The sequence below is a fragment of the Scyliorhinus torazame genome, chromosome 3 (genome assembly GCF_047496885.1).
Source record: "Scyliorhinus torazame isolate Kashiwa2021f chromosome 3, sScyTor2.1, whole genome shotgun sequence".
Classification (NCBI taxonomy): Eukaryota; Metazoa; Chordata; class Chondrichthyes; order Carcharhiniformes; family Scyliorhinidae; genus Scyliorhinus; species Scyliorhinus torazame.
This window is the reverse complement of record NC_092709.1, coordinates 357,502,751-357,528,148: the sequence shown is the minus strand read 5'-3', so window position 1 is coordinate 357,528,148 and position 25,398 is coordinate 357,502,751. Positions and strand designations below refer to the sequence as shown.

General features: G+C 50.8%; 1 protein-coding gene across 1 annotated transcript in view; it reads right to left on the bottom strand.

Moving 5' to 3' along the window:
• LOC140409366 (disintegrin and metalloproteinase domain-containing protein 12-like) overlaps positions 1–25,398 on the bottom strand; it is a 572,650-nt gene that overhangs the window by 53,922 nt on the left and 493,330 nt on the right. The window contains exons 18-19 of the mRNA XM_072497805.1: positions 12,892–13,006; positions 1,127–1,183 (exon numbers count right to left, since the gene is read on the bottom strand). Coding sequence (XP_072353906.1) covers positions 1,127–1,183; positions 12,892–13,006 — 172 coding nt within the window. The remainder of the gene's footprint in view (positions 1–1,126; positions 1,184–12,891; positions 13,007–25,398) is intronic.

Here is a 25,398-nt window from a genome sequence, read left to right as displayed (position 1 = left end):
TCCCCGGCACGGAACCCCCCCAACCCCCTCCCCGGCACGGACCCCAACCTCCCATCCTCCTCCCCGGCACGGACCCCCCCATCCCCCTCCCGGGCACGGACCCCAACCTCCTCCCTGGCACGGACCCCCCATCCCCCTCCCCGGCACGGACCCCAACCTCCCATCCTCCTCCCCGGCACGGACCCCCCCATCCCCCTCCCGGGCACGGACCCCAACCTCCTCCCTGGCACGGATCCCAACCTCCTCCCTGGCACGGACCCCCCATCCCCCTCCCCGGCACGGACCCCATCCCCCTCCCCGGCACGGGCTTCCCCCCCCATCCCCCTCCCCGGCACGGACCCCAAACTCCTCCCCGACACGGACCCCTCATCCTCCTCCCCGGCACGGACCCCCCACCCGGCACTTCCCCGGAGCCCAGCCCACTCTAACCACCCCCCCGCCGCACACACACACACACAACCCGAGACACACCTCTCCTCACGCATTCAGACTGCGGCCACGCCATCGCCTGCCCAGAGCCAACCCCCAGGCCGTCATTCACCTCCACGCTGGTCGGCGTGAGCCTGGAGCACAGGGTCACGCCGATGAAAAGGAGGTTTGATTTACGTCGACGTGAACGGTCATCACGTCGACGGGACTTCGGCCCATCCGGAAGGGAGAATATCGGCAGGCCGAAAATCGGCTGCCTTGCGCAGACCCGTGACATTCTCTGACGGCAGCGGCGACATTAACGCCCCGCCGACTTTTCTCCCTTCGGAGACTTCGGCAACTGGCGGAGGCGGGATTCACGGCGGCCAACGGCCATTCTCCGACCCGCTGGGGGGTCGGAGAATGACGCCCCTGAGTTTTGTCCATGTCAGTGTTGTTGGAGGGGTTGATAACCTCAGACGAATTTATAAATAACAATAGAGGGTACAAGCGAGGACCTGTCCGCCTGATTACTAGCAAAGACGACCCTGCTGAACACTAGACTGAACCTGGGTTTTGCTCTCTCACATTAACCCGATACAAGTCAGAACCTTATACAAGTGGTGATGTCCATCAGAAGTGAGATAAGGTTGGTTGCGAAAAATCATACATTGAATGCGTATTAAATTTGAGAGGTTCACAGGGAGAGTTTTCTTACCTGGAGACTCCCTGGTACTTTTCGGAATACCTGTTGTGGTTCCTCGGGTTGTTGTAGCTGTGCAAAGTGAAAAAACAAAAGAAACTCTCATTAAATGTGAAACGTGTCACTCAGAGGCCGAGAGTTAGGCTGAGGCCAGCACCATAGTAAGTAAGCATATCAGCAGACGGCGGCACAGTGGTTAGCACTGTTGCTTCATAGCGGCAGGGTCCCAGGTTCGATTCCCGGCTTGGGTCACTGCCTGTGCGGAGTCTGCACGCTCTCCCCGTGTCTGCGTGGGTTTCCTCCGGGTGCTCCGGTTTCCTCCCACAAAGACGAGCTGTTAGGCAATTTGGACATTCTGAATTCTCCCTCTGTGACCCGAACAGGCGCCAGAATATGGCGACTAGGGGATTTTCACAGTAAATTCATTGCAAGCCGACTTGTGACAATGAAGATTATTACTATTGTCAGGGTCTGTCAGTGAGTCTGACAGCCGCACACCACAGGAATTAATTTGATCGTCTGCAGTGGGCTGGGAGGTACAGAGCATTGTTAAAGCGTCAGGGGAGAGGAAAGGCCGGTATACACATCACATCACTCACCCCTTGCAATTAGCTTATGGGAAGGGACGATCAGGGCTGCCCTTTATGCCTGGGTGATAATTAATCCACATAAGTGGCCAATTAAAGACCTGCCCACTGCTGCTGATTTGGGTATGGCGGTGATGGGTGGGAGCAGACAGCATGTGGGGAGGCAGCTCACTCAAAGTCAGCTCAGGGGCTTGGGGCCTCCAGATTGGGCACCTTGCCTTCATTCCTGGATCTCGCACGTGGTGGTTGGTCCGGTATACTGACCTCTCGGCCGTGTCCACTGCTCCCAGTGACATGGCCAGAGCTCGTCTGCTGACCTCTCGGCCGGGTCCACTGCTCCCAGTGACATGGCCGGAGCTGGTCTACTGACCTCTCCGCAGTGTCCACTGCTCCCAGTGACATGGCCGGAGCTGGTCTACTGACCTCTCCGCAGTGTCCACTGGTTCCAGTGACATGGCCAGAGCTGGTCGGCTGACCTCTCCGCAGTGTCCACTGCTCCCAGTGACATGGCCAGAGCTGGTCTGCTAAACTCTCAGCCGTGTCCACTGCTCCCAGTGACATGGCCAGAGCTGGTCGGCTGACCTCTCCGCAGTGTCCACTGCTCCCAGTGACATGGCCAGAGCTGGTCGGCTGACATCTCGGCCGGGTCCACTGCTCCCAGTGACATGGCCGGAGCTGGTCTACTGACCTCTCCGCAGTGTCCATGCTCCCAGTAACATGGCCGGAGCTGGTCTACTGACCTCTCCGCAGTGTCCACTGCTCCCAGTAACATGGCCGGAGCTGGTCGGCTGACCTCTCCGCAGTGTCCATGCTCCCAGTGACATGGCCAGAGCTGGTCGGCTGACCTCTCCGCAGTGTCCACTGCTCCCAGTGACATGGCCAGAGCTGGTCGGCTGACCTCTCCGCAGTGTCCACTGCTCCCAGTGACATGGCCAGAGCTGGTCGGCTGACATCTCGGCCGTGTCCACTGCTCCCAGTGACATGGCCAGAGCTGGTCGGCTGACCTCTCCGCAGTGTCCACTGCTCCCAGTGACATGGCCAGAGCTGGTCGGCTGACCTCTCCGCAGTGTCCACTGCTCCCAGTGACATGGCCAGAGCTGGTCGGCTGACATCTCGGCCGTGTCCACTGCTCCCAGTGACATGGCCAGAGCTGGTCTGCTGACCACTCCGCAGTGTCCATGCTCCCAGTAACATGGCCAGAGCTGGTTGGCTGCCCTCTCGGCCATGTCCACTGCTCCCAGTGACATGGCCGGAGCTGGTCTACTGACCTCTCGGACGTGTCCACTGCTCCCAGTGACATGGCCGGAGCTGGTTGGCTGACCTCTCGGTCGTGTCCACTGGTCCCCGTGCCATAATATTCAGGAGCTGTCGGAATGGTGTGATGCCAGCACTTTGACCAGATAACTGCCGCCCAGGATCAGCTGCTCCAGTGTGATTCAGCGAGGACACTGAGAGATTCAGCGAGGACACAGAGATTCAGCGAGGACACAGAGATTCAGCGCGGACACTGAGAGATTCAGCGAGGAGACTGAGAGATTCAGCGAGGACACAGAGATTCAGCGAGGACACAGAGATTCAGCGAGGACACAGAGGTTCAGCGAGGACACTGAGAGATTCAGCGAGGACACTGAGAGATTCAGCGAGGACACAGAGATTCAGCGAGGACACAGAGATTCAGCGAGGACACAGAGATTCAGCGAGGACACAGAGATTCAGCGAGGACACAGAGATTCAGCGAGGACACAGAGATTCAGCGAGGACACAGAGATTCAGCGAGGACACAGAGATTCAGCGAGGACACAGAGATTCAGCGAGGACACAGAGATTCAGCGAGGACACAGAGATTCAGCGAGGACACAGAGATTCAGCGAGGACACTGAGATTCAGCGAGGACACAGAGATTCAGCGAGGACACAGAGATTCAGCGAGGACACAGAGATTCAGCGAGGAGACTGAGAGATTCAGCGAGGACACTGAGAGATTCAGCGAGGAGATTGAGAGATTCAGCGAGGACACAGAGATTCAGCGAGGAGACTGAGAGATTCAGCGAGGACACTGAGAGATTCAGCGAGGAGACTGAGAGATTCAGCGAGGACACAGAGATTCAGCGAGGACACAGAGATTCAGCGAGGACACAGAGATTCAGCGAGGACACAGAAATTCAGCGAGGACACTGAGAGATTCAGCGAGGACGCAGAGATTCAGCGAGGAGACTGAGAGATTCAGCGAGGACACTGAGAGATTCAGCGAGGACACTGAGAGACTCAGCGAGGACACAGAGATTCAGCACGGAGACTGAGAGATTCAGCGAGGACACTGAGAGATTCAGTGAGGAGACTGAGAGATTCAGCGAGGACACTGAGATTCAGTGAGGAGACTGAGATTCAGCGAGGACACTGAGATTCAGCGAGGACACGGAGAGATTCAGCGAGGAGACAGAGATTCAGCGAGGACACGGAGAGATTCAGCGAGGACACTGAGAGATTCAGCGAGGACACTGAGAGATTCAGCGAGGAGACTGAGAGATTCAGCGAGGAGACTGAGAGATTCAGCGAGGACACAGAGATTCAGCGAGGACACTGAGAGATTCAGCGAGGAGACTGAGAGATTCAGCGAGGACACAGAGATTCAGCGAGGACACAGAGATTCAGCGAGGAGACTGAGAGATTCAGCGAGGACACTGAGAGATTCAGCGAGGACACTGAGAGATTCAGCGAGGAGACTGAGAGATTCAGCGCGGAGACTGAGAGATTCAGCGAGGACACAGAGATTCAGTGAGGAGACTGAGAGATTCAGCGAGGACACTGAGAGATTCAGCGAGGACACTGAGAGATTCAGCGAGGAGACTGAGAGATTCAGCGCGGACACTGAGAGATTCAGCGAGGAGACTGAGAGATTCAGCGAGGACACAGAGATTCAGCGAGGACACAGAGATTCAGCGAGGACACTGAACGATTCTGAGTCAGGTGACCGGTTTCTTGGTTGACTTCCCATTGCACGTCTCTGTCCTGGAACATGTCACTATAATCAACCTGTTTGCCCGCATTATGACCACACCTTCCTCGGCCTTCAAATCCTGGGGTGGAACTCCAATCCGGAACGTCTGTCTCAGGTACAGGTACGCTACCCGCTGCACCACAACACTTGGGTAACCAGAATGGAACTTCAAAGTTTACACATCGCACCAAACCTGGATTTGCTCTTTCATCAAGTAGACCCCGGTCAGAGGGTGTGAACAATAGATGGGGAACTGGAAAATCGGTTTTCCAATGGCGGGGAATGACAGCATGAGCATGTGGCAGGATAAAGGGCAGATCACCATTCCCATCCGGGCCTCCGTGAAGCTCTTTTGCATTCCATTAATGGTATGTGAATGAAGTCCCGGCTGGAATTCTAGCCAACACGTGCGACCATTGAGATTTCAGTCCGGTCCAAATTACATCCAGAACAATGTGATGCGCACCAGTTGCTCAGAAGGGAAGGGGGGAGAGGAGCAGAGCATTAGTAATTGGGGACTCTATAGTCAGGGGCACAGATAGGAGATTTTGTGGGAGCGTGAGAGACTCACGTTTGGTATGTTGCCTCCCAGGTGCAAGGGTACGTGATGTCTCGGATCGTGTTTTCCGGGTCCTTGGGGGGAGGGGGAGCAGCCCCAAGTCGTGGTCCACATTGGCACTAACGACATAGGTAGGAAAGGGGGCAAGGATGTCAGGCAGGCTTTCAGGGAGCTAGGATGGAAGCTCAGAACTAGAACAAACAGAGTTGTTATCTCTGGGTTGTTGCCCATGCCACGTGATAGTGAGATGAGGAATAGGGAGAGAGAGCATTTAAACACGTGGCTACAGGGATGGTGCAGGCGGGAGGGATTCAGATTTCTGGATAACTGGGGCTCTTTCTGGGGAAGGTGGGACCTCTACAGACAGGATGGTCTACATCTGAACCTGAGGGGCACAAATATCCTGGGGGGGAGATTTGTTAGTGCTCTTTGGGGGGGGGTTTAAACTAATGCAGCAGGGGCATGGGAACCTGGATTGTAGTTTTAGGGTAAGGGAGAATGAGAGTATAGAGGTCAGGAGCACAGATTTGACGTCTCAGGAGGGGGCCAGTGTTCAGGTAGGTGGTTTGAAGTGTGTCTACTTCAATGTCAGGAGTATACAAAACAAGGTAGGGGAACTGGCAGCACGGGTTGGTACCTGGGACTTCGATGTTGTGGCCATTTCGGAGACATGGATAGAGCAGGGACAGGAATGGATATTGCAGGTTCCGGGGTTTAGGTGTTTTAGTAAGCTCAGGGAAGGAGGCAAAAGAGGGGGAGGTGTGGCGCTGCTAGTCAAGAGCAGTATTACGGTGGCGGAGAGGATGCTAGATGGGGACTCATCTTCCGAGGTAGTATGGGCTGAAGTTAGAAACAGGAAAGGAGAGGTCACCCTGTTGGGAGTTTTTTATAGGCCTCCTAATAGTTCTAGGGATGTAGAGGAAAGGATGGCGAAGATGATTCTGGATATGAGCGAAAGTAACAGGGTAGTTATTATGGGAGACTTTAACTTTCCAAATATTGACTGGAAAAGATATAGTTCGAGTACAATAGATGGGTCGTTTTTTGTACAGTGTGTGCAGGAGGGTTTCCTGAAACAATATGTTGACAGGCCAACAAGAGGCGAGGCCACGTTGGATTTGGTTTTGGGTAATGAACCAGGCCAGGTGTTGGATTTGGAGGTAGGAGAGCACTTTGGGGACAGTGACCACAATTCGGTGACGTTTACGTTAATGATGGAAAGGGATAAGTATACACCGCAGGGCAAGAGTTATAGCTTGGGGAAGGGCAATTATGATGCCATTAGACGTGACTTGGGGGGGATAAGGTGGAGAAGTAGGCTGTAAGTGTTGGGCACACTGGATAAGTGGGGCTTGTTCACGGATCAGCTACTGCGTGTTCTTGATAAGTATGTACCGGTCAGACAGGGAGGAAGGCGTCGAGCGAGGGAACCGTGGTTTACCAAGGAAGTGGAATCTCTTGTTAAGAGGAAGAAGGAGGCCGATGTGAAGATGAGGTGTGAAGTTTCGGTTGGGGCGATGGATAGTTACAAGGTAGCGAGGAAGGATCTAAAGAGAGAGCTAAGACGAGCAAGGAGGGGACATGAGAAGTATTTGGTAGGAAGGATCAAGGAAAACCCAAAAGCTTTCTATAGGTATGTCAGGAATAAGCGAATGACTAGGGAAAGAGTAGGACCAGTCAAGGACAGGGATGGGAAATTGTGTGTGGAGTCTGAAGAGATAGGCGAGATACTAAATGAATATTTTTCGTCAGTATTCACTCAGGAAAAAGATAATGTTGTGGAGGAGAATGCTGAGCCCCAGGCTAATAGAATAGATGGCATTGAGGTACGTAGGGAAGAGGTGTTGGCAATTCTGGACAGGCTGAAAATAGATAAGTCCCCGGGACCTGATGGGATTTATCCTAGGATTCTCTGGGAGGCCAGGGAAGAGATTGCTGGACCTTTGGCTTTGATTTTTATGTCATCATTGGCTACAGGAATAGTGCCAGAGGACTGGAGTACAGCAAATGTGGTCCCTTTGTTCAAAAAGGGGAGCAGAGACAACCCCGGCAACTATAGACCGGTGAGCCTCACGTCTGTAGTGGGTAAAGTCTTGGAGGGGATTATAAGAGACAAGATTTATAATCATCTAGATAGGAATAATATGATCAGGGATAGTCAGCATGGCTTTGTGAAGGGTAGGTCATGCCTCACAAACCTTATTGAGTTATTTGAGAAGGTGACTGAACAGGTAGACGAGGGTAGAGCAGTTGATGTGGTGTATATGGATTTCAGCAAAGCGTTTGATAAGGTTCCCCACGTTAGGCTATTGCAAAAAATACGGAGGCTGGGGATTGAGGGTGATTTAGAGATGTGGATCAGAAATTGGCTAGCTGAAAGAAGACAGAGGGTGGTGGTTGATGGGAAATGTTCAGAATGGAGTACAGTCACAAGTGGAGTACCACAAGGATCTGTTCTGGGGCCGTTGCTGTTTGTCATTTTTATCAATACCTAGAGGAAGGCGCAGAAGGGTGGGTGAGTAAATTTGAAGACGATACTAAAGTCGGTGGTGTTGTCGATAGTGTGGAAGGATGTAGCAGGTTACAGAGGGATATAGATAAGCTGCAGAGCTGGGCTGAGAGGTGGCAAATGGAGTTTAATGTAGAGAAGTGTGAGGTGATTCACTTTGGAAGGAATAACAGGAATGCGGAATATTTGGCTAATGGTAAAGTTCTTGAAAGTGTGGATGAGCAGAGGGATCTAGGTGTCCATGTACATAGATCCCTGAAAGTTGCCACCCAGGTTGATCGGGTTGTGAAGAAGGCCTTTGGAGTGTTGGCCTTTATTGGTAGAGGGATTGAGTTCCGGAGTCAGGAGTTCATGTTGCAGCTGTACAGAACTCTGGTACGGCCGCATTTGGAGTATTGCGTACAGTTCTGGTCACCGCATTATAGGAAGAACGTGGAGGCTTTGGAGCGGGTGCAGGGGAGATTTACCAGGATGTTGCCTGGTATGGAGGGAAAATCTTATGAGGAAAGGCTGATGGACTTGAGGTTGTTTTCGTTGGAGAGAAGAAGGTTAAGAGGAGACTTAATAGAGGCATACAAAATGATCAGGGGGTTGGATAGGATGGACAGTGAGAGCGTTCTCCCGCGGATGGATATGGCTGGCACGAGGGGACATAACTTTAAACTGAGGGGTAATAGATATAGGACAGAGGTCAGAGGTAGGTTCTTTACGCAAAGAGTAGTGAGGCTGTGGAATGCCCTACCTGCTACAGTAGTGAACTCGCCAACATTGAGGGCATTTAAAAGTTTATTGGATAAACATATGGATGATAATGGCATAGTATAGGTTAGATGGCTTTTGTTTCGGTGCAACATCGTGGGCCGAAGGGCCTGTACTGCGCTGTATTGTTCTATGTTCTATGTTCTATAGTTAGGAGTTAATTGGGGGTAGGACTGGGGCAGCTTGTCAACCTTCTAAAGGGTACAGGATGGGTTGGTTTAGCGGCTGGTTTAGCACACTGGGCTAAATCGCTGGCTTTTAAAGCAGACCGAGGCAGGCCAGCAGCATGGTTCAATTCCCGTACCAACCTCCCCGAACAGGCGCCGGAATGTGGTGACTAGGGGCTTTTCACAGTAACTTCATTTAAGCCTACTTGTGACAATAAGCGATTTTCATTTCATTTCATGGATGTTTGTGACGATGGATTTTGGGGCATCACTGGGACGAACAAACATCTCCACAATGTGATAGCCCTGGAAAGAGTGAACAAAGAACAAAGAAAAGTACAGCACAGGAACAGGCCCTTCGGCCCTCCAAGCCCGTGCCGACCATGCTGCATGACTAAACTACAATCTTCTACACTTCCTGGGTCCATATCCCTCTATTCCCATCCTATTCATGTATTTGTCAAGATGCCCCTTAAACATCACTACCGTCCCTGCTTCCACCACCTCCTCCGGCCGCGAGTTCCAGGCACCCACTACCCTCTGTGTACAAAACTTGCCTCCAACATCTCCTCAAACCTTGCCCCTCTCACCTTAAACCTATGCCCCCTAGTAATTGACCCCTCTACCCTGGGGAAAAGCCTCTGACTATCCACTCTGTCTATGCCCCTCATAATTTTGTAGACCTCTATCAGGTCGCCCCTCAACCTCCTTCGTTCCAGTGAGAACAAACCGAGTTTATTCAATCGCTCCTCATAGCTTATGCCCTCCATACCAGGCAACATTCTGGTAAATCTCTTCTGCACCCTCTCTAAAGCCTCCACATCCTTCTGGTAGTGTGGTGACCAGAAATGAACACTATACTCCAAGTGTGGCCTAACTAAGGTTCTATACAGCTGCAACTTAGAGACCCGGGTCGGAGAATCGCCGGGGGATGGCGTGAATCCCGCCGCCCCGGCGCTGGTTTTTTGGCGGGGGCTGGAATCGGGCCGGTCAGGCCTCCCCCGGCGATTCTCCGCTCCGCGATGGGCCGAGCGGCCGTCCGTTTTCGGCCTGTCCCGCCGGCGTAAATTATGCAAGGTCCTTACCGGGACCTGGCTCTGCGGGCAGCCTGTGGAGTCCTCGTGGGGGCGCCGGGGGATCCGGCCCGTGGGGGGGGGGGGGGGGGGGGTTGCCCACGGTGGCCTGGCCTGCGATCGGGGCCCACCGATCCGCGACCGGGCTTGTGCCGTGGGGGCATTCCTTCCCTCCGCGCCGGCTGCTGTGAAGCACCGCGATGGCCGGCGCGGAGAAGAAACCCCCTGCGCATGCGCAGGGATCACGCCAGCGGTTTCGTACGTGCGCCAGAACACGCCGGCGCTCCCGCGCATGCGGCAACCCGCGTTGGCCGGCGGAGGCCCTTCGGCGCCAGTTGGATTCCGCACCTTCCGGGCGGTCCGACGCCAGAGTGGTTGACGCCACCCCTTCGCGCCGATACGGCCCACCCCGCCGGTTAGCAGAGAATCCCGCCCCAAATCTGCGCACAGTATTCCAGATGTGGTCTCACCGAAGCCCTGTACCATTTTTTTATTCGTTCTTGGGATGTGGCCGTCGCTGGCTCGGCCAGCATTTGTCGCCCTCCCCTAACTGCCCCTTGACCTGAGCGGTATGCTCGGCCATTTCAGTGGGGGTAATTAAGAGTCATCTGCATCTCTGTGTTGGTCTGGAGTCACACGTAGGCCAGATCGGGTAAGAAAGGCAGATTTCTTTTCCTGAAGGACATTAGTGAACCAGATGGGTTTTTACGACCATCGGCAATGGATTCATGGTCATCTTTAGACATTTAATTCCAGATTATTATTAAATTCAAATTTCACCATCTGCCCTGCTAGGATTTGAACCTGGGTCCCCCCGGGCCTCTGTATTCCGAGCCCAGTGATAATATCACTATGCTACCCCCATGCTAGAATTCTGTATTCCTTGTACAAGACACCCAAGACCCTTTAAACAGGGGCGACAGGGTGGCACAGTGGTTGAAAAATGAACATCGCTTATTGTCACAAGTCGGCTTCAAATGAAGTTACTGTGAAAAGCCCCTAGTCGCCACATTCCGGTGCCTGTTCGGGGAGGCTGGTACGGGAATCGAACCGTGCTGCTGGCCTGCCTTGGTCTACTTTCAAAGCCAGCGATTTAGCCCAGCGTGCTAAGCCAGACCCTCGGTTAGCACTGCTGCCTCATGGTGCCGAGGATACGGGTTCGATCCCGGCCCCGGGTCACTGTCCGCGTGGAGTTCGCACATTCTCCCCGTATCGGCGTGGGTCTCGGAGATGTGCAGGCTCGGTCAATTGCCACACTAAATTGTCCCTCAACTGGAAAAATTAGAAAAAAGGTCTCTTTCAACATATGAACACTCACAAGTTTCACACTTTCAAAAAAATATTCTGATTTTTTATGCGTATCACATGATACTCTCCTTTTCATCTAGTTGTCCACTCACTTAACCTGTCTGTCTCTTTGCAGCTTCTCTGTATCCACCCAACAGCTCACATTTTCACCCAACTGCATTATCAGCAAATGTAGATGCATTACTCTCTGTCTCGTCGTCTAAATCACTAATATTGATTGTAGGTAGCTGAGGCTCCAGAGCTGACCCACGTTACACCCTGCAAGGGAACTGTGAGGAAGGTTGTGATAACCCTCAAGCAGACGTAGGCGTGAGCACTTTGCATCTGCCTTTATCAAGGAAGATGTTGCCCAAGTTTTGGTGAAAGAGGAGGTAGTTTCGGCAGGTGATGAATGATAAACTGATAAAGTTGACAAGTCACCAGGAACAGATGAGATGCGTCCCAGGATACTGAGGGAAATAAGGGTGGAAATTGGTGAGGATTTTTCCTTCCTCCTTCAATGCAGGGGTGGTGCCAGGCTGTGGATATTACACCCTTGTTCAAAAAAAAAATCATGTGATGATCAGCCCAACATTTACAGGCCTAAACGTTGGCGTGTAGGGACAAGCCTTGAGGGGTATAGATTTGGATTTGGTTTATTGTCACGTGTACCGAGGTACACTGAAAAGTATTTTCCTGCGAGCAGCTCAACAGATCATTAAGTACATGGGAAGGAAAGGAAATAAAAGAAGATACATAATAGGGAAAGAGAGAGGTTAGTAATAATGTTAGTCTCAGAATTAAATTTTTTAACATTAGAACGATTGTAAGTTAAGTAAAACGCGGATGTGTTAGGGAGAGCTCGCAGAGTGTCGCCATGCTCCGGCGCCATCTTGTGCAATAGCTGTCTCATTTGTACTGTCATGTGAGAGTACCTTTAAGAAATGGGTGTTTATAAATGGGTATGTATATAAATATCTATAGTGAGAGTACCTTTAAGAAATGGGTGTTTATAAATGGGTATGTATATAAATATCTGTAGTGAGAGTACATTTAAGAAATGGATGTCTACTACTGCAGTGACATCAGAGAGTGGGTGGAGCTGGGCTGTCTGTCAGCTTTTTACTTTTGTTGTAGGCTGTTTGCTGCAGGGTGTGTTTTAGTTTCGTTTTCAGTGTTGGAGCTGAAGCCAGACCAAGCAGGTGTACTGCTGTTTCTCTCTGCCATCAAAAGACTATCTCTTGATCATTTGGTGAATTCAAAATTAATAAATGTTCTCAGTAGTGAATGTAAACCTTCTGTTAAAGGTTTTGTTTTTAAGTCTTCTGGATTACTTAGTGTTGTATTCTTTGGGGGTTGTATTTGAATTAATGGTTGCTAAGATGTTCACTGTTTGTTTTAAAAAGGTTAACTTGAATTCATAAATAAACATTGTTCTGCTTTAAAAAATACTTTTCCATTTCTGCTGTACCACACCTGTAGAGTGGGCCGTGTGCTCCCCATACCACAATCTAGTAAAAGTTGTGGGTCAGGTGAACTCCATGATACACTTTGGGGTTCTCTAAACCCTGGCCCATAACAGTACTCGGTTGGGATAATAAATGGATCGCCTCAAACAACTCTATCTGCCTTATCGATATTCCAATCTGAATTAGGCCATCCCAATCTGAAAAATTCAAGGTACACAGCTGGTGGAACTTGTCGCCTGAACAGTGATGTGAAAAATGAGTGAAATTGTTCAGTGACCTCAGATCGAGAACACGCAATGAGGCGGACGGAGGAAGACAGAGCAGACTGAACAATGACCATCAGCAACAACACAGTAAATAACTGATTGATTACCTGGGCCTGTGTCGTTCATCGGCCCACTGTCAATGCTGCCGCCTGCCCCAGGAGTATTGCAAAATGGAGGACCCCAGCCTTCGTCACAGTGACAGTTGTCATTGCTGTTACAAATCTGAAACAAAATACACAGCGGTTAACGTTGCTGAATTGGGAGGAGGTAGATTTACAGAAAGGGACATAGTGAAGAAGTTTAGAGAGACACAGAAATGGAGTCAAGAGAGGAATTGTCCAGGAGCTGGAGTTTTATCGACGATGGTCAGGGGGCAGTCAGCAGAGTGCCAGGACCTCAGCGCTGGGAGGGACCCTGGGTCCGAACATCCACTGTTACTTTAACAATGAAATTCTGCCAATAAAAGAATCAGGTTGGGGCTGTCCACTGATTATTCCCCAGTGTTCAGCTCCAATCATCTGGGTGGTGTCCAGACCTGGACTGATAGTTGGAGGTGACTTAGAATGGCCTCGATGTTCCCGCAACTTAAGGAATGAGGGAGGGGAAGACAAGGTGAGGGTGTGAGGGTGGCTGGATAGGGGAGGGAGAGGAAGGCATGAGGTGAGGGTGGCTGGATAGGGAAGAGACAAGGGGTAGGAGGTGAGGGTGTGAGGGTGGCTGGATAGGGGAGGGAGGGGAAGGCAGGAGATGAGGGAGTGAGGGTGGCTGGATAGGGAGGGAAAGGAAGGCAGGAGATGGGGGTGTGAGGGGGTGAGGGTGAGGGTAAGTGGACAGGGGTGGGAGGGGAAGGCAGGAGGTGAGGGTGAGAGGGTGAGTGGACAGGGGAGGGAGGGGAAGGCAGGAGGTGAGGATGTGAGGGTGAGTGGGCAGGGGGACAGGTTAAGCAGGGGAAAGGGAAGGGGTCAAGGTCAAGGAGACAAAGCCTGAGTGAGTGAGACACAGACAGAGTGAGAATTTGGTAATTTGGTGCAGTGAGGTAACCAGGAAAGGTAAGTGGTTCATCTAATTTTGCTGTTTTTCAGTTAAAAGTGGTGTAGATTAGTGTCTGATTGGCTGAAGCTGCCCCCGCCCTAATTGCTGAGAGGCAGTTATCTGGCAGTCACCTGAGGCCTGTTTAGGGGCACAAAGGTACACATTGTATTCTTCTCTTTGAAGTTTAAGTAGTGTGAGTCATCCTAAAGTCTGTATAAAAGACAGACAGAAAGCACACTTAGTAAGTGTTGCGCAGGTCAAAGAGACACAGCCTGAGTGAGTGAGACGCAGACAGAGTGAGAATTTGAAACTTGGGAATTTGGTGCAGTGAGGTAATTCGGTGAAGAGTGGGAGAAGGTGCTTTTTCCCTACTGTTTTGTTCTCTCTCTTTCTTCTGGCCTGTAACTTTTAATCAGCAGGGAGAGAACCTGAGAACATCTGAGACCCTCAGAAGGTAAGTAAGTGATTTTTTACTCAGTGTGTGGGGGGGGGGGGGACTGAAGTGACATCACAGAAAAGCTGTGTGGCTGGTTGGGAATCTACACTAAATTTGAAAAATTAAGCATTGGTAACTAATTAAACATAATTACTTAATTATAATTTAGAGGTGTATCTAAGCCAGAGATCAGAGAGTACTATATTTAGCTTTCACATTTATAGTAGAAATCTAGTGCTAGGAAACAGAGAGTTAACAGTAACCTTTTTAATTTTTTTTAACTTTTAACATTAAATTACTAATTAATTGACGCAGTGTCAGTTAGAGGGGTGCAGTGCTCTGACTGTGAGATGAGGCAGGTCCGGGAGGCTTCCAGCGTCCCGGATGTCTTCATCTGCAGAAAATGCACCCAACTGGAGCTCCTCACAGACCGCATGGTTCGGTTGGAGCAGCAATTGGATGCACTTAGGAGCATGCAGGTGGTGGAAAGCGTCATAGATCGCAGTTATATAAATGTGGTCACACCCAAGGTGCAGGCAGCGAAATGGGTGACCACCAGAAAGGGCAGGCAGTCAGTGCAGGAATCCCCTGTGGTTGTCCCCCTCTCGAACAGATATACCCCTTTGGATACTGTTGGGGAGAATAGCCTATCAGGGGAAAACAGCAGCAGTCAGAGCAGTGGCACCACGGCTGGCTCTGATGTTCAGAAGGGAGGGTCAAAGCGCAGCAGAGCAAGAGTCATAGGGGACTCTATAGTCAGGGGCACAGATAGGCGCTTCTGTGGACGTGAAAGAGACTCCAGGATGGTATGTTGCCTCCCTGGTGCCAGGGTCCAGGATGTCTCCGAACGGGTAGAGGGCATCGTGAAGGGTGAGGGCAAACAGGCAGAGGTCGTTGTACATATTGGTACTAACGACATAGGCAGGAAGGGGCATGAGGTCCTGCAGCAGGAGTTCAGGGAGCTAGGCAGAAAGTTAAAAGACAGGACCTCTAGGGTTGTAATCTCGGGATTACTCCCTGTGCCACGTGCCAGTGAGGCTAGAAATAGGAAGATAGAGCAGCTAAACACGTGGCTAAACAGCTGGTGTAGGAGGGAGGGTTTCTGTTATCTGGACCATTGGGAGCTCTTCCGGGGCAGGTGTGACCTATATAAGGACGGGTTGCATCTAAACTGGAGAGACATAAATATCCTGGCCGCGAGGTTTGCTAGTGTCACACGGGAGGGTTTAAACTAGTATGGCAGGGGGGTGGGCACTGGAGCAATAGGTCAGAAGGTGAGAGCATTGAGGGAGAACTAGGGATTAGGGACAGTGTGGCTCTGAGGCAGAGCAGACAGGGAGAAGTTGCTGAACACAGCGGGTCTGGTGGCCTGAAGTGCATATGTTTTAATGCAAGAAGTATTCCGGGTAAGGCAGATGAACTTAGAGCTTGGATTAGTACTTGGAACTATGATGTTGTTGCTATCACAGAGACCTGGTTGAGGGAAGGGCAGGATTGGCAGCTAAACGTTCCAGGATTTAGATGTTTCAGGCGGGATAGAGGGGGATGTAAAAGGGGTGGCGGAGTTGCGCTACTGGTTAGGGAGGATATCACAGCTGTACTATGGGAGGACACCTCAGAGGGCAGTGAGGCTATATGGGTAGAGATCAGGAATAAGAAGGGTGCAGTCACAATGTTGGGGGTTTACTACAGGCCTCCCAACAGCCAGCGGGAGATGGAGGAGCAGATAGGTAGACAGATTTTGGAAAAGAGTAAAAACAACAGGGTTGTGGTGATGGGAGACTTCAACTTCCCCAATATTGACTGGGACTCACTTAGTGCCAGGGGCTTAGATGGGGCAGAGTTTGTAAGGAGCATCCAGGAGGGCTTCTTAAAACAATATGTAGACGGTCCAACTAGGGAAGGGGCGGTACTGGACCTGGTATTGGGGAATGAGCCCGGCCAGGTGGTAGACGTTTCAGTAGGGGAGCATTTTGGGAACAGTGACCACAATTCAGTAAGTTTTAAAGTACTGGTGGACAAGGATAAGAGTGGTCCTAGGATGAATGTGCTAAATTGGGGGAAGGCTAATTATAACAATATTAGGCGGGAACTGAAGAACCTAGATTGGGGGCGGATGTTTGAGGGCAAATCAACGTCTGACATGTGGGAGGCTTTCAAATGTCAGTTGAAAGGAATTCAGGACCGGCATGTTTCTGTGAGGGAGAAGGATAAATACGGCAATTTTCGGGAACCTTGGATAACAAGAGATATTGTGGGCCTCGTCAAAAAGAAAAAGGAGGCATTTGTCAGGGCTAAAAGGCTGGGAACAGACAAAGCCTGTGTGGAATATAAGGAAAGTAGGAAGGAACTTAAGCAAGGAGTCAAGAGGGCTAGAAGGGGTCACAAAAAGTCATTGGCAAATAGGGTTAAGGGAAATCCCAAGGCTTTTTACACGTACATAAAAAGCAAGAGGGTAGCCAGGGAAAGGGTTGGCCCACTGAAGGATAGGCAAGGGAATCTATGTGTGGAGTCAGAGGAAATGGACAAGGTACTAAATGAATACTTTGCATCAGTATTCACCAAAGAGAAGGAATTGGTGGATGTTTGTTGGAGGAATTGGTGGACCCGGGGCTGTTTAGCACAGGGCTAAATCGCTGGCTTTGAAAGCAGTCCAAGGCAGGCCAGCAACACGGTTCAATTCACATAACAGCCTCCCCGAACAGGCGCCGGAATGTGGCGACTAGGGGCTTTTCACAGTAACTTCATTGAAGCCTACTTGTGACAATAAGCGATTTTCATTTCATTTCATGTTGAGTCTGGAGAAGGGTGTGTAGATAGCCTGGGTCACATTGAGATCCAAAAACACGAGGTGTTGGGCGTCTTAAAAAATATTAAGGTAGATAAGTCCCCAGGGCCTGATGGGATCTACTCCAGAATACTGAAGGAGGCTGGAGAGGAAATTGCTGAGGCCTTGACAGAAATCTTTGGATCCTCACTGTCTTCAGGTGATGTCCCGGAGGACTGGAGAATAGCCAATGTAGTTCCTCTGTTTAAGAAGGGTAGCAAGGATAATCCAGGGAACTACAGGCCGGTGAGCCTTACTTCAGTGGTAGGGAAATTACTGGAGAGAATTCTTCGAGACAGGATCTACTCCCATTTGGAAGCAAATGGACGTATAAGTGAGAGGCAGCATGGCTTTGTGAAGGGGAGGTCGTGTCTCACTAACTTGATAGAGTTTTTTGAGGCGGTCACAAAGATAATTGATGCAGGTAGGGCAGTGGATGTTGTCTATATGGACTTCAGTAAGGCCTTTGACAAGGTCCCTCATGGTAGACTAGTACAAAAGGTGACGTCACACGGGATCAGGGGTGAGCTGGCAAGGTGGATACAGAACTGGCTAGGTCATAGAAGGCAGAGAGTATCAATGGAAGGATGCTTTTCTAATTGGAGGGCTGTGACCAGTGGTGTTCCGCAGGGATCAGTGCTGGGATCTTTGCTGTTTGTAGTATATATAAATGATTTGGAGGAAAATGTAATTGGTCTGATTAGTAAGTTTGCAGACGACACAAAGGTTAGTGGAACTGCGGATAGCGATGAAAACTGTCAGAGGATACAGCAGGATTTAGATTGTTTGGAGACTTGGGCGGAGAGATGGCAGATGGAGTTTAATCCGGATAAATGAGAGGTAATGCATTTTGGAAGGTCTAATGCAGGTAGGGAATATACAGTGAATGGTAGAACCCTCAAGAGTATTGAAAGTCAGAGAGATCTAGGAGTACAGGTCCACAGGTCACTGAAAGGGGCAACACAGGTGGAAGGTAGTCAAGAAGGCATACGGCATGCTTGCCTTCATTGGCCGGGGCATTGAGTATAAGAATTGGCAAGTCATGTTGCAGGTGTATAGATCCTTAGTTAGGCCACACTTGGAGTCTCATGTTCAATTCTGGTCGCCACACTACCAGAAGGATGTGGAGGCTTTAGAGAGGGTGCAGAAGAGATTTACCAGAATGTTGCCTGGTATGGAGGGCATTAGCTATGAGGAGCGGTTGAATAAATTTGGTTTGTTCTCACTGGAACGACGGAGGTTGAGGGGCGACCTGATAGAGGTCTACAAAATTATGAGGGGCATAGACAGAGTGGATAGTCAGAGGCTTTTCCCCGGGGTAGAGGGGTCAATTACTAGGGGGCATAGGTTTAAGGTGAGAGAGGCAAAGTTTAAAGTAGATGTACGAGGCAAGTTTTTTACACAGAGGGTAGTGGGTGCCTGGAACCCGCTACCGGAGGAGGTGGTGGAAGCAGGAACGATAGTGACATTTAAGGGGCATCTTGACAAATACATGAATAGGATGGGAATAGAGGGATACGGACCCAGGAAATGTAGAAGAGGTAGTTTAGTCGGGCAGCGTGGTCGGCACGGGCTTGGAGGGCCGAAGGGCCTGTTCCTGTGCTGTACATTTATTTGTTCTTTGTAATACGGAAACTCAGAAAAAATTTTGGGTGAAATATCCCCATCTTTTCAGCAGGAGCTGCCGAACTCGATCCGAAGAAAGCACGGAACCCAAGAGGTACACGGGATAGAAGTGAACATTTCGGGGGTCACCCCTCGTATGGTATTCCTGGGGCCCGGACTGAATGCTGCAGCAACTCTGGCTTCAGGTCGAAGAGCCGGACATGGAGACGTGCGGTGTCTCCGTACTCGGCAGTACGCGATTCCAGTCCGTGTGCTACATGTGGAGGCTGGTCTCGGTCCCGCCGGCAGCAGAAAGGCCAGCGCTCCAGGCATCCCGGCTGAGGTAGGCGCCAGCCCCGGGCTTTACATCTGGATGACCCAGAAGAGGCCGAGGAGGGGGCTGAGATGCAGCTGAACTGTTTGGCATTGCCCCGTGTGGCCCCTATTCCTGATCCTACACAAGTGAACAGTCACATGCTGCTCATGGAGCTGGGTACAGGAGCGGCCGTTGCTGTGGTGGCACAGAGGGCCTCTGATCTTATCAAACAGGGAGTGCACACTTTGTCTTTGGCTGGCATGGTGGCTCCTTTGGCCCCTTTTTTCAGGGGAACGACTGAATGTTGTGGGATCCACCCTCACCCAAGTGGTTCATGGGAACCAATCAGTGCGCCATCCCCTCAGTGTTGTGCAGGGAAGAGGCCCTAGCCTGTTGGGCCGTGATTGGCTGCACCAGCTGCAGTTTGATTGGCTGAATATCCTTCAAGTGGGTTCCGGCGGTTTGTGTACGGAACTGAGCAACTTCCCGGACGTTTTCCAGCCGGGATTTGGTCCCGTATTAAAGGGGACGTAGCCAAAATCCAGGTGGGCCCGGAAACCCAGTCCCGATATTTCCGTGTTCACCTAAGCTGGAGTGGAGAAGGTTGAGCCCGCAGTTCAGCGTTTAGAAAGTTTGGCCATTATTCGGCCTGTGCGCTTCGCTCGATCAGCGGTGCCGGTGATCCCCGTCATGAAGCTGGATAAGACAGTCCACCTCTGCGGGGACAATAAATTAATAGTGAACACGGCTTCGAGATTGGACTATTACCCTTTACCTCGCATCGAGGATTTGTATGCAACATTGGCCAGTGGCTGTACGTTCACGAAACTGGACAAGAACAACGTTTATCTGCAGGTGGAGCTCAATAAATCCTCACGGACGTAAATCACGATTAATACGCACAAATGGACTCTATGAGCACACCCGGTTTCTGATCGGAGTCTCCTCGGCGTGCAGTCTTTCAGCCGTTTTGTCCCATCAAATGGACGACGCTCGTTGCTGTCCGGTTGCTTTTGCCTTCCGGACGCTGGCTGCGGGCGAGTGAAAATTTGCACAGATCCAGAAAGATTGTCTGCCGATCGTATTTGGTGTAAAGCGATTTCATCAATACGTCTATGGCTGCCATTTCTTTAACTTAAGGGGCTGTTTAGCACAGGGCTAAATCGCTGGCTTTGAAGGCAGGCCAGCAGCACGGTTCAATTCCTGTAACAGCCTCCCCGAACAGGCGCCGGAATGTGGCGACTAGGGGCTTTTCACAGTAACTTCATTTGAAGCCTACTTGTGACAATAAGCGATTTTCATTTCATTTTTCATTTCATTTCATCGCCGATCACATGCCACCGCCCGGCCTCTTCCCTGAGGACAAGGCAATCCCGACAATAGCGTCCGCGAGGATTCAGTGCTGGACTGTTATTGGCTGCTTACGAATACTCTTTCGAGCTCCGTTCAGGGATCCAGATTGCGCATGCTGATGTGTTGAACCGTCGTTCCCTGCAGATCGAATCCACGGACCCTCCTACAGTGGACAAAGTGACCGCTGCCCTGAATTTCATGAAGTCCTTGCCCGTCACTGCCGCATGTGTTCGGGAGTGGACACAAACTGACCCTGTACTTGGCAAGGTGCGACATCTGCTGCCATACGGTGGGCAGCACAGGCAGCGACCAGGGGAGTTGAAGGCTTTCTCCTCTAAATTGTCGGAGCTGACAATGGAGGAAGCAACCTCCTGTGGAGCGCCAGGGTTGTTCCTGCGACGAACAGGCTGCTGCACTAAAGGACCTTCGCAACAGCCATCCCGGAGTGTCCCAAATCAAAATGCTGGTGAGAAGCTACATCTGGTGGCCAGGTTTGAACACGGATATCGAGACTTTGGGCCAGCAATGCTCCAGCTGTCAAGGACACCAGAAGCTCTCCGCGGCGGCACCCCCACACCCTTGGGAGTGGCCGGGGCGCCCTGGGACCCGTGTGCACACCGATTTCGCCGGCCCCTTCTTGGGTTGGATATTTCCCGTCCTGGTGGGCTCCCACTCCACGTGGCCAGAGGTCCACAAGACGGGGACAATCACCTCCCGGGTGACCATCGAGTAATTTCATATTTCTTCTTCCGCCCACGGAATCCCTGAGGTGCTGGTGACGGATAACAGGACCTGTTTTATGAGTGAAGAGTTTGTCGCTTTTGTGAAGAGCAACGTGATTCGCCACATCCGCGCTGCCCCATCCCATCCAGCATCGAACAGTTTGGCAGAGTGGGCTGTGCAGACGGTTAAACAGGGGCTCAAGAAACGGACATCCGGTTCGATGGACACAAGACTGGCAAGAATCTTATTCTTGTACAGGACCAGGCTGCACGCAGTAATTATGGTGGCCACCACTGAGATTTTAATGGGTCGTAAGCTTCGTACACGACCAAGTTTGATTCTATCGGACATCAGTGCGAAGATACATCGTGAGCAAGGTTTGCAAGGACGTTACCCAGTTCGCATCGACCTCTTCGCCGCTTCACACCTGACGTCACAATGTTCATTCATAACTTCAACGATGGTGCTCACTATCTCCGGGATTGTCATCCGTCAAACAGGACCAGTCTCTCACCAGGTTCGGGTCCAGGGTCAACACTGGTTCGTTCTACAGATCAATGCCAACAGCGGAAGTTCAATTCCCATACTGGGTAAGGTTACCCATGAAGACCGTTCCTTCTCAACCTTGCCCCTTGCCTGAGGTGTGGTGACCCTCAGATTAAATCACCAGCAGTTAAAGAGAGAGCAGCCTATGATCCTCGGGGAGTATGGCGACTTTAGTTTCTTCAGTAGAGGATCTTCTTTAAAACCTAATTCTTTAACCCAACTTTTGGACATCTCTGTGCAACATGGTGTCAAACAATGGCGTCACGGTAGCACAGTGGTTAGCCTCACAGCGGCAGGGTCCCAGGATCGATTCCCGGCTTGGCTCACTGTCTGTGCGGAGTCTGCACGTTCTCCCCCGTGTCTGCGTGGGTTTCCTCCGGGTGCTCCGGTTTCCTCCCACAAGTCCCGAACGACGTGCTTGTTAGGTGAATTGAACATTCTGAATTCTCCCTCTGTGTACCCAAACAGGCGCCGGAACAGGCGACTAGGGGATTTTCACAGTAACTTCATTGCAGTGTTAATGTAAGCCTACTTGTGACAATAATAAAGATTATTATTAACCTTTTACACCAAACTAACCCAAGACAGCATTACGATGCACACACAGATGGCTTCATGAGAAGGAAGTGGTCAATGACTTTGTAATTGGAGGATCAGGAATTAATCATCAGAAATTCATTAAAAGTCGGATATTTCTCCAGCGGCTTTTGCTTTGAGACAATGAAAGTGCTGTAACAGCTGGGAGGGAAATGCCCTTGGCCTCCCTCCCTATCAGCAACACACACTGCCCTTGACACTTGAGTCATTTTAATGAATGAGACTTTTGTAAAGACACCAAGATCTGAGGCATGGTTTAAAGGAAGATACTTTTCAAGGTTTCAATGTATTATTAGCCAGAACCAACAATTTTGAGTCTTCTTTCCAAATACATGGCGAAAATGAGCTTATGATATCTTTTGAGTATTTAAAAGGGTTACGGGAATCACAATCAAGTGCAGAAGAACCGGTTTACATCTTCAGGGATAGTTGAGTGGTCTCCGGTCAGTGCACAGTTTGTTTCCAACATTATGGACCGGGGAGTATTGAGAATGGTTAGAATAGAATAGAATAGAATCTCTACAGTGCAGAGGGAGGTTATTCAGCCTATCGAGTCTGCGTCAACACTCTCTCTGCGCCTACCTCGTCCTAATCCCCCGCAATCCAGTAACCCCACCTAACCTTTGTACACTGAGGGGCAATTTATCATGGCCAATCCGACTAACCTGCACAGCTTTGGACTGTGGGAGGAAACCGGAGCACCCGGAGGAAACCCACGCACACATGGGGAGAACGTGCAGACTCCGCACAGTCACCCAAGGCTGGAGTTGAACCCGGGTCCCTGGCGCTGTGGGGTAACCATGTTAACCACTGTGCCAACGTGCCACCCCCACTTAGTGGTGGAAATGGTTTGGTGACAGAATCACAAAAAAATACAGTGCAGAAAAGGCCCTTCGGCCCCTCGGGTCTGCACCACCGCATGAAAGGCACCTGACCTGCCGACCTGATCCCATTGTCCAGCACTTGGCCCGTAGCCTGGAATGTTAAGACGTGCTAAGTGCTCATTCAGATACTTTTTGAAGGATGTGAGGTAACCGGCCTCTACCCCCCTCCCAGGCCGGGCGTTCCAGACCGTCGCCACCCTCTGGGTAAAAATGTTTTCCCTCAAATCCAGCCATGAAGCTCCCGCCCCTCACCTTGAACTGCGTGTCCCCTCGTAACCGACCCTTCAACTAAGGGGAACAGTTACTCCCTATCCACCCTGTCCAGGCCCCTCATAATCTTGTCCACCTCGATCAGGTCGCCCCCTCAGTCTTCTCTGCTCCAGTGAAAACACAAGCCAATCCAACCTCTCTTCATAACTTAAATCTTCCATCCCAGGAAACACCCTGGTGAATCTCTGCACCCCCTCCAGTGCAATCACATCCTTCCTCTAATGTGGCGATCAGAACTGCACACAGTACTCCAGCTGTGGCCTCACCAAAGTCCCATATAACTCCAACGTGACCTCCCTGCTTTGGTAATCTATGCCCCGATTTGGGACAGCACGGTAGCATAGTGGTTAGCACAATTGCTTCACAGCTCCAGGGTCCCAGGTTCGATTCCCGGCTCCGCACTGTCTGTGCGGAGTCTGCACGTTCTCCCCGCGTCTGCGTGGGTTTCCTCCGAGTGGTCCGGTTTCCTCCCAGAGTCCAAAGACGTGCAGGTTAGGTGGATTGGCCATGCTAAATTGCCCTTCGTGTCCAAAATTGCCCTTAGTGTTGGGTGGGGTTACTGGGTTATGGGGATAGGGTGGAGGTGTTGACCTTGGGTAGGGTGCTCTTTCCAGGAGCCAGTGCCGACTCGATGGGCTGAATGGCCTCCTTCTGCACTGTAAATTCTATGATAAAGGCGAGTGTCCCATATGCCTTTTTCACCACCCTATTAACCTGCCCTTCTGCCTTCAGAGATCTAGGGACAAACACGCCAAGGTCCCTTTGTTGCTCAGAACTTCCCAGTGTCAGGCCATTCATTGAATATTTCCTTGTCAAGTTGCTCCTTCCAAAGTGTAGCTGACAGATTCCCTGTCAGTGGAACTCCCAGGAAAATGAGGAGCTTCTTGGAGACAGTGACGGTTTCTCTGTTTTGCCGCGAGGAGTTCAGGTTATTTGCTGGAACTCTGGGGTCATTTTGATTCACTTTTCCCGCCATCAGAGTATCCCCGCCCACGGGTTTCCCAGCGGCAAGGCATGGTCAAAACTGGGAATCTCACTGACAAGCAGCGGGGAGTTATAATCCCGCCGCCAGCGAATGCCGCGCGCCTGAGGAACACGCGGCTGGAGAATTCCACCCATTGTCTGCTCCCCTTCGATTGATCACCCATTGGAAAGTGGAGCTGATACGGTTTCACTGATGAGGATTTTTATCTTCATATTGTTCCTCTATGAGTTAGTGAATAAGTTTCTAAAGTTTTTGTACACTCAATGAACTTTGATACCAATTATTAATTAGGTGTCAGAGTCTTTGCCTGATGGTTGTATCTCTGTCGAACTCACATAGTAGAAAAGGGAAATTTTGGTTCCAGTATTAGATTTAAAATAGGTAAATAGTGTAACAGTGAAAACTGCAGGATTGAATCTGCTTCCTCCACCATCTGTGGTGGTGCATTCCACAACACTGCAAATAGCTGCATTAAAACATTTCACTTGAAGAGCGACATGTCTGCCAGCACAAACTGTGACTCCTCATCCTTTCAAAACTGATGATCATTTCGATATTCCGAGCAGATCTCTCTTCAGCTTCAGCTATAAATAGAACAACAGCAGTTCTTTATCCACCTTCATTTAATTGATACCTTCTACCATTGATGCCTCTGCACCCGTTGAAAGCATTTGACACCTTTCGAACATTTTGGTGGCCAAAATGGAATACGATACTCCATCTGAGGGGAAGCCAATTAGCAGTAAGTGGAACTTGACATTGTCATGAGCCAATTCGCTGACTCTTTATATTCCAATCTCCTCAGTGAATGAGGAAGTGATGTGGTGTAGGGGTGATGCCACAGGATTAATAATTCAGAGGCTCTGGGACATGGGATCAAACCTCCACATGGTAGATAGTGGAATTTAAATTTGTTGAATAAATTCGGATTGGCGCAGTGGTTAGCAATGCTGCCTCACAGTGCCAGTGTCCCGGGTTTAATTCCAACCTCGGGTCACTGTCTGCGTGGAGTTTGCAATTTTGGTTCCCTCCCACAGTCC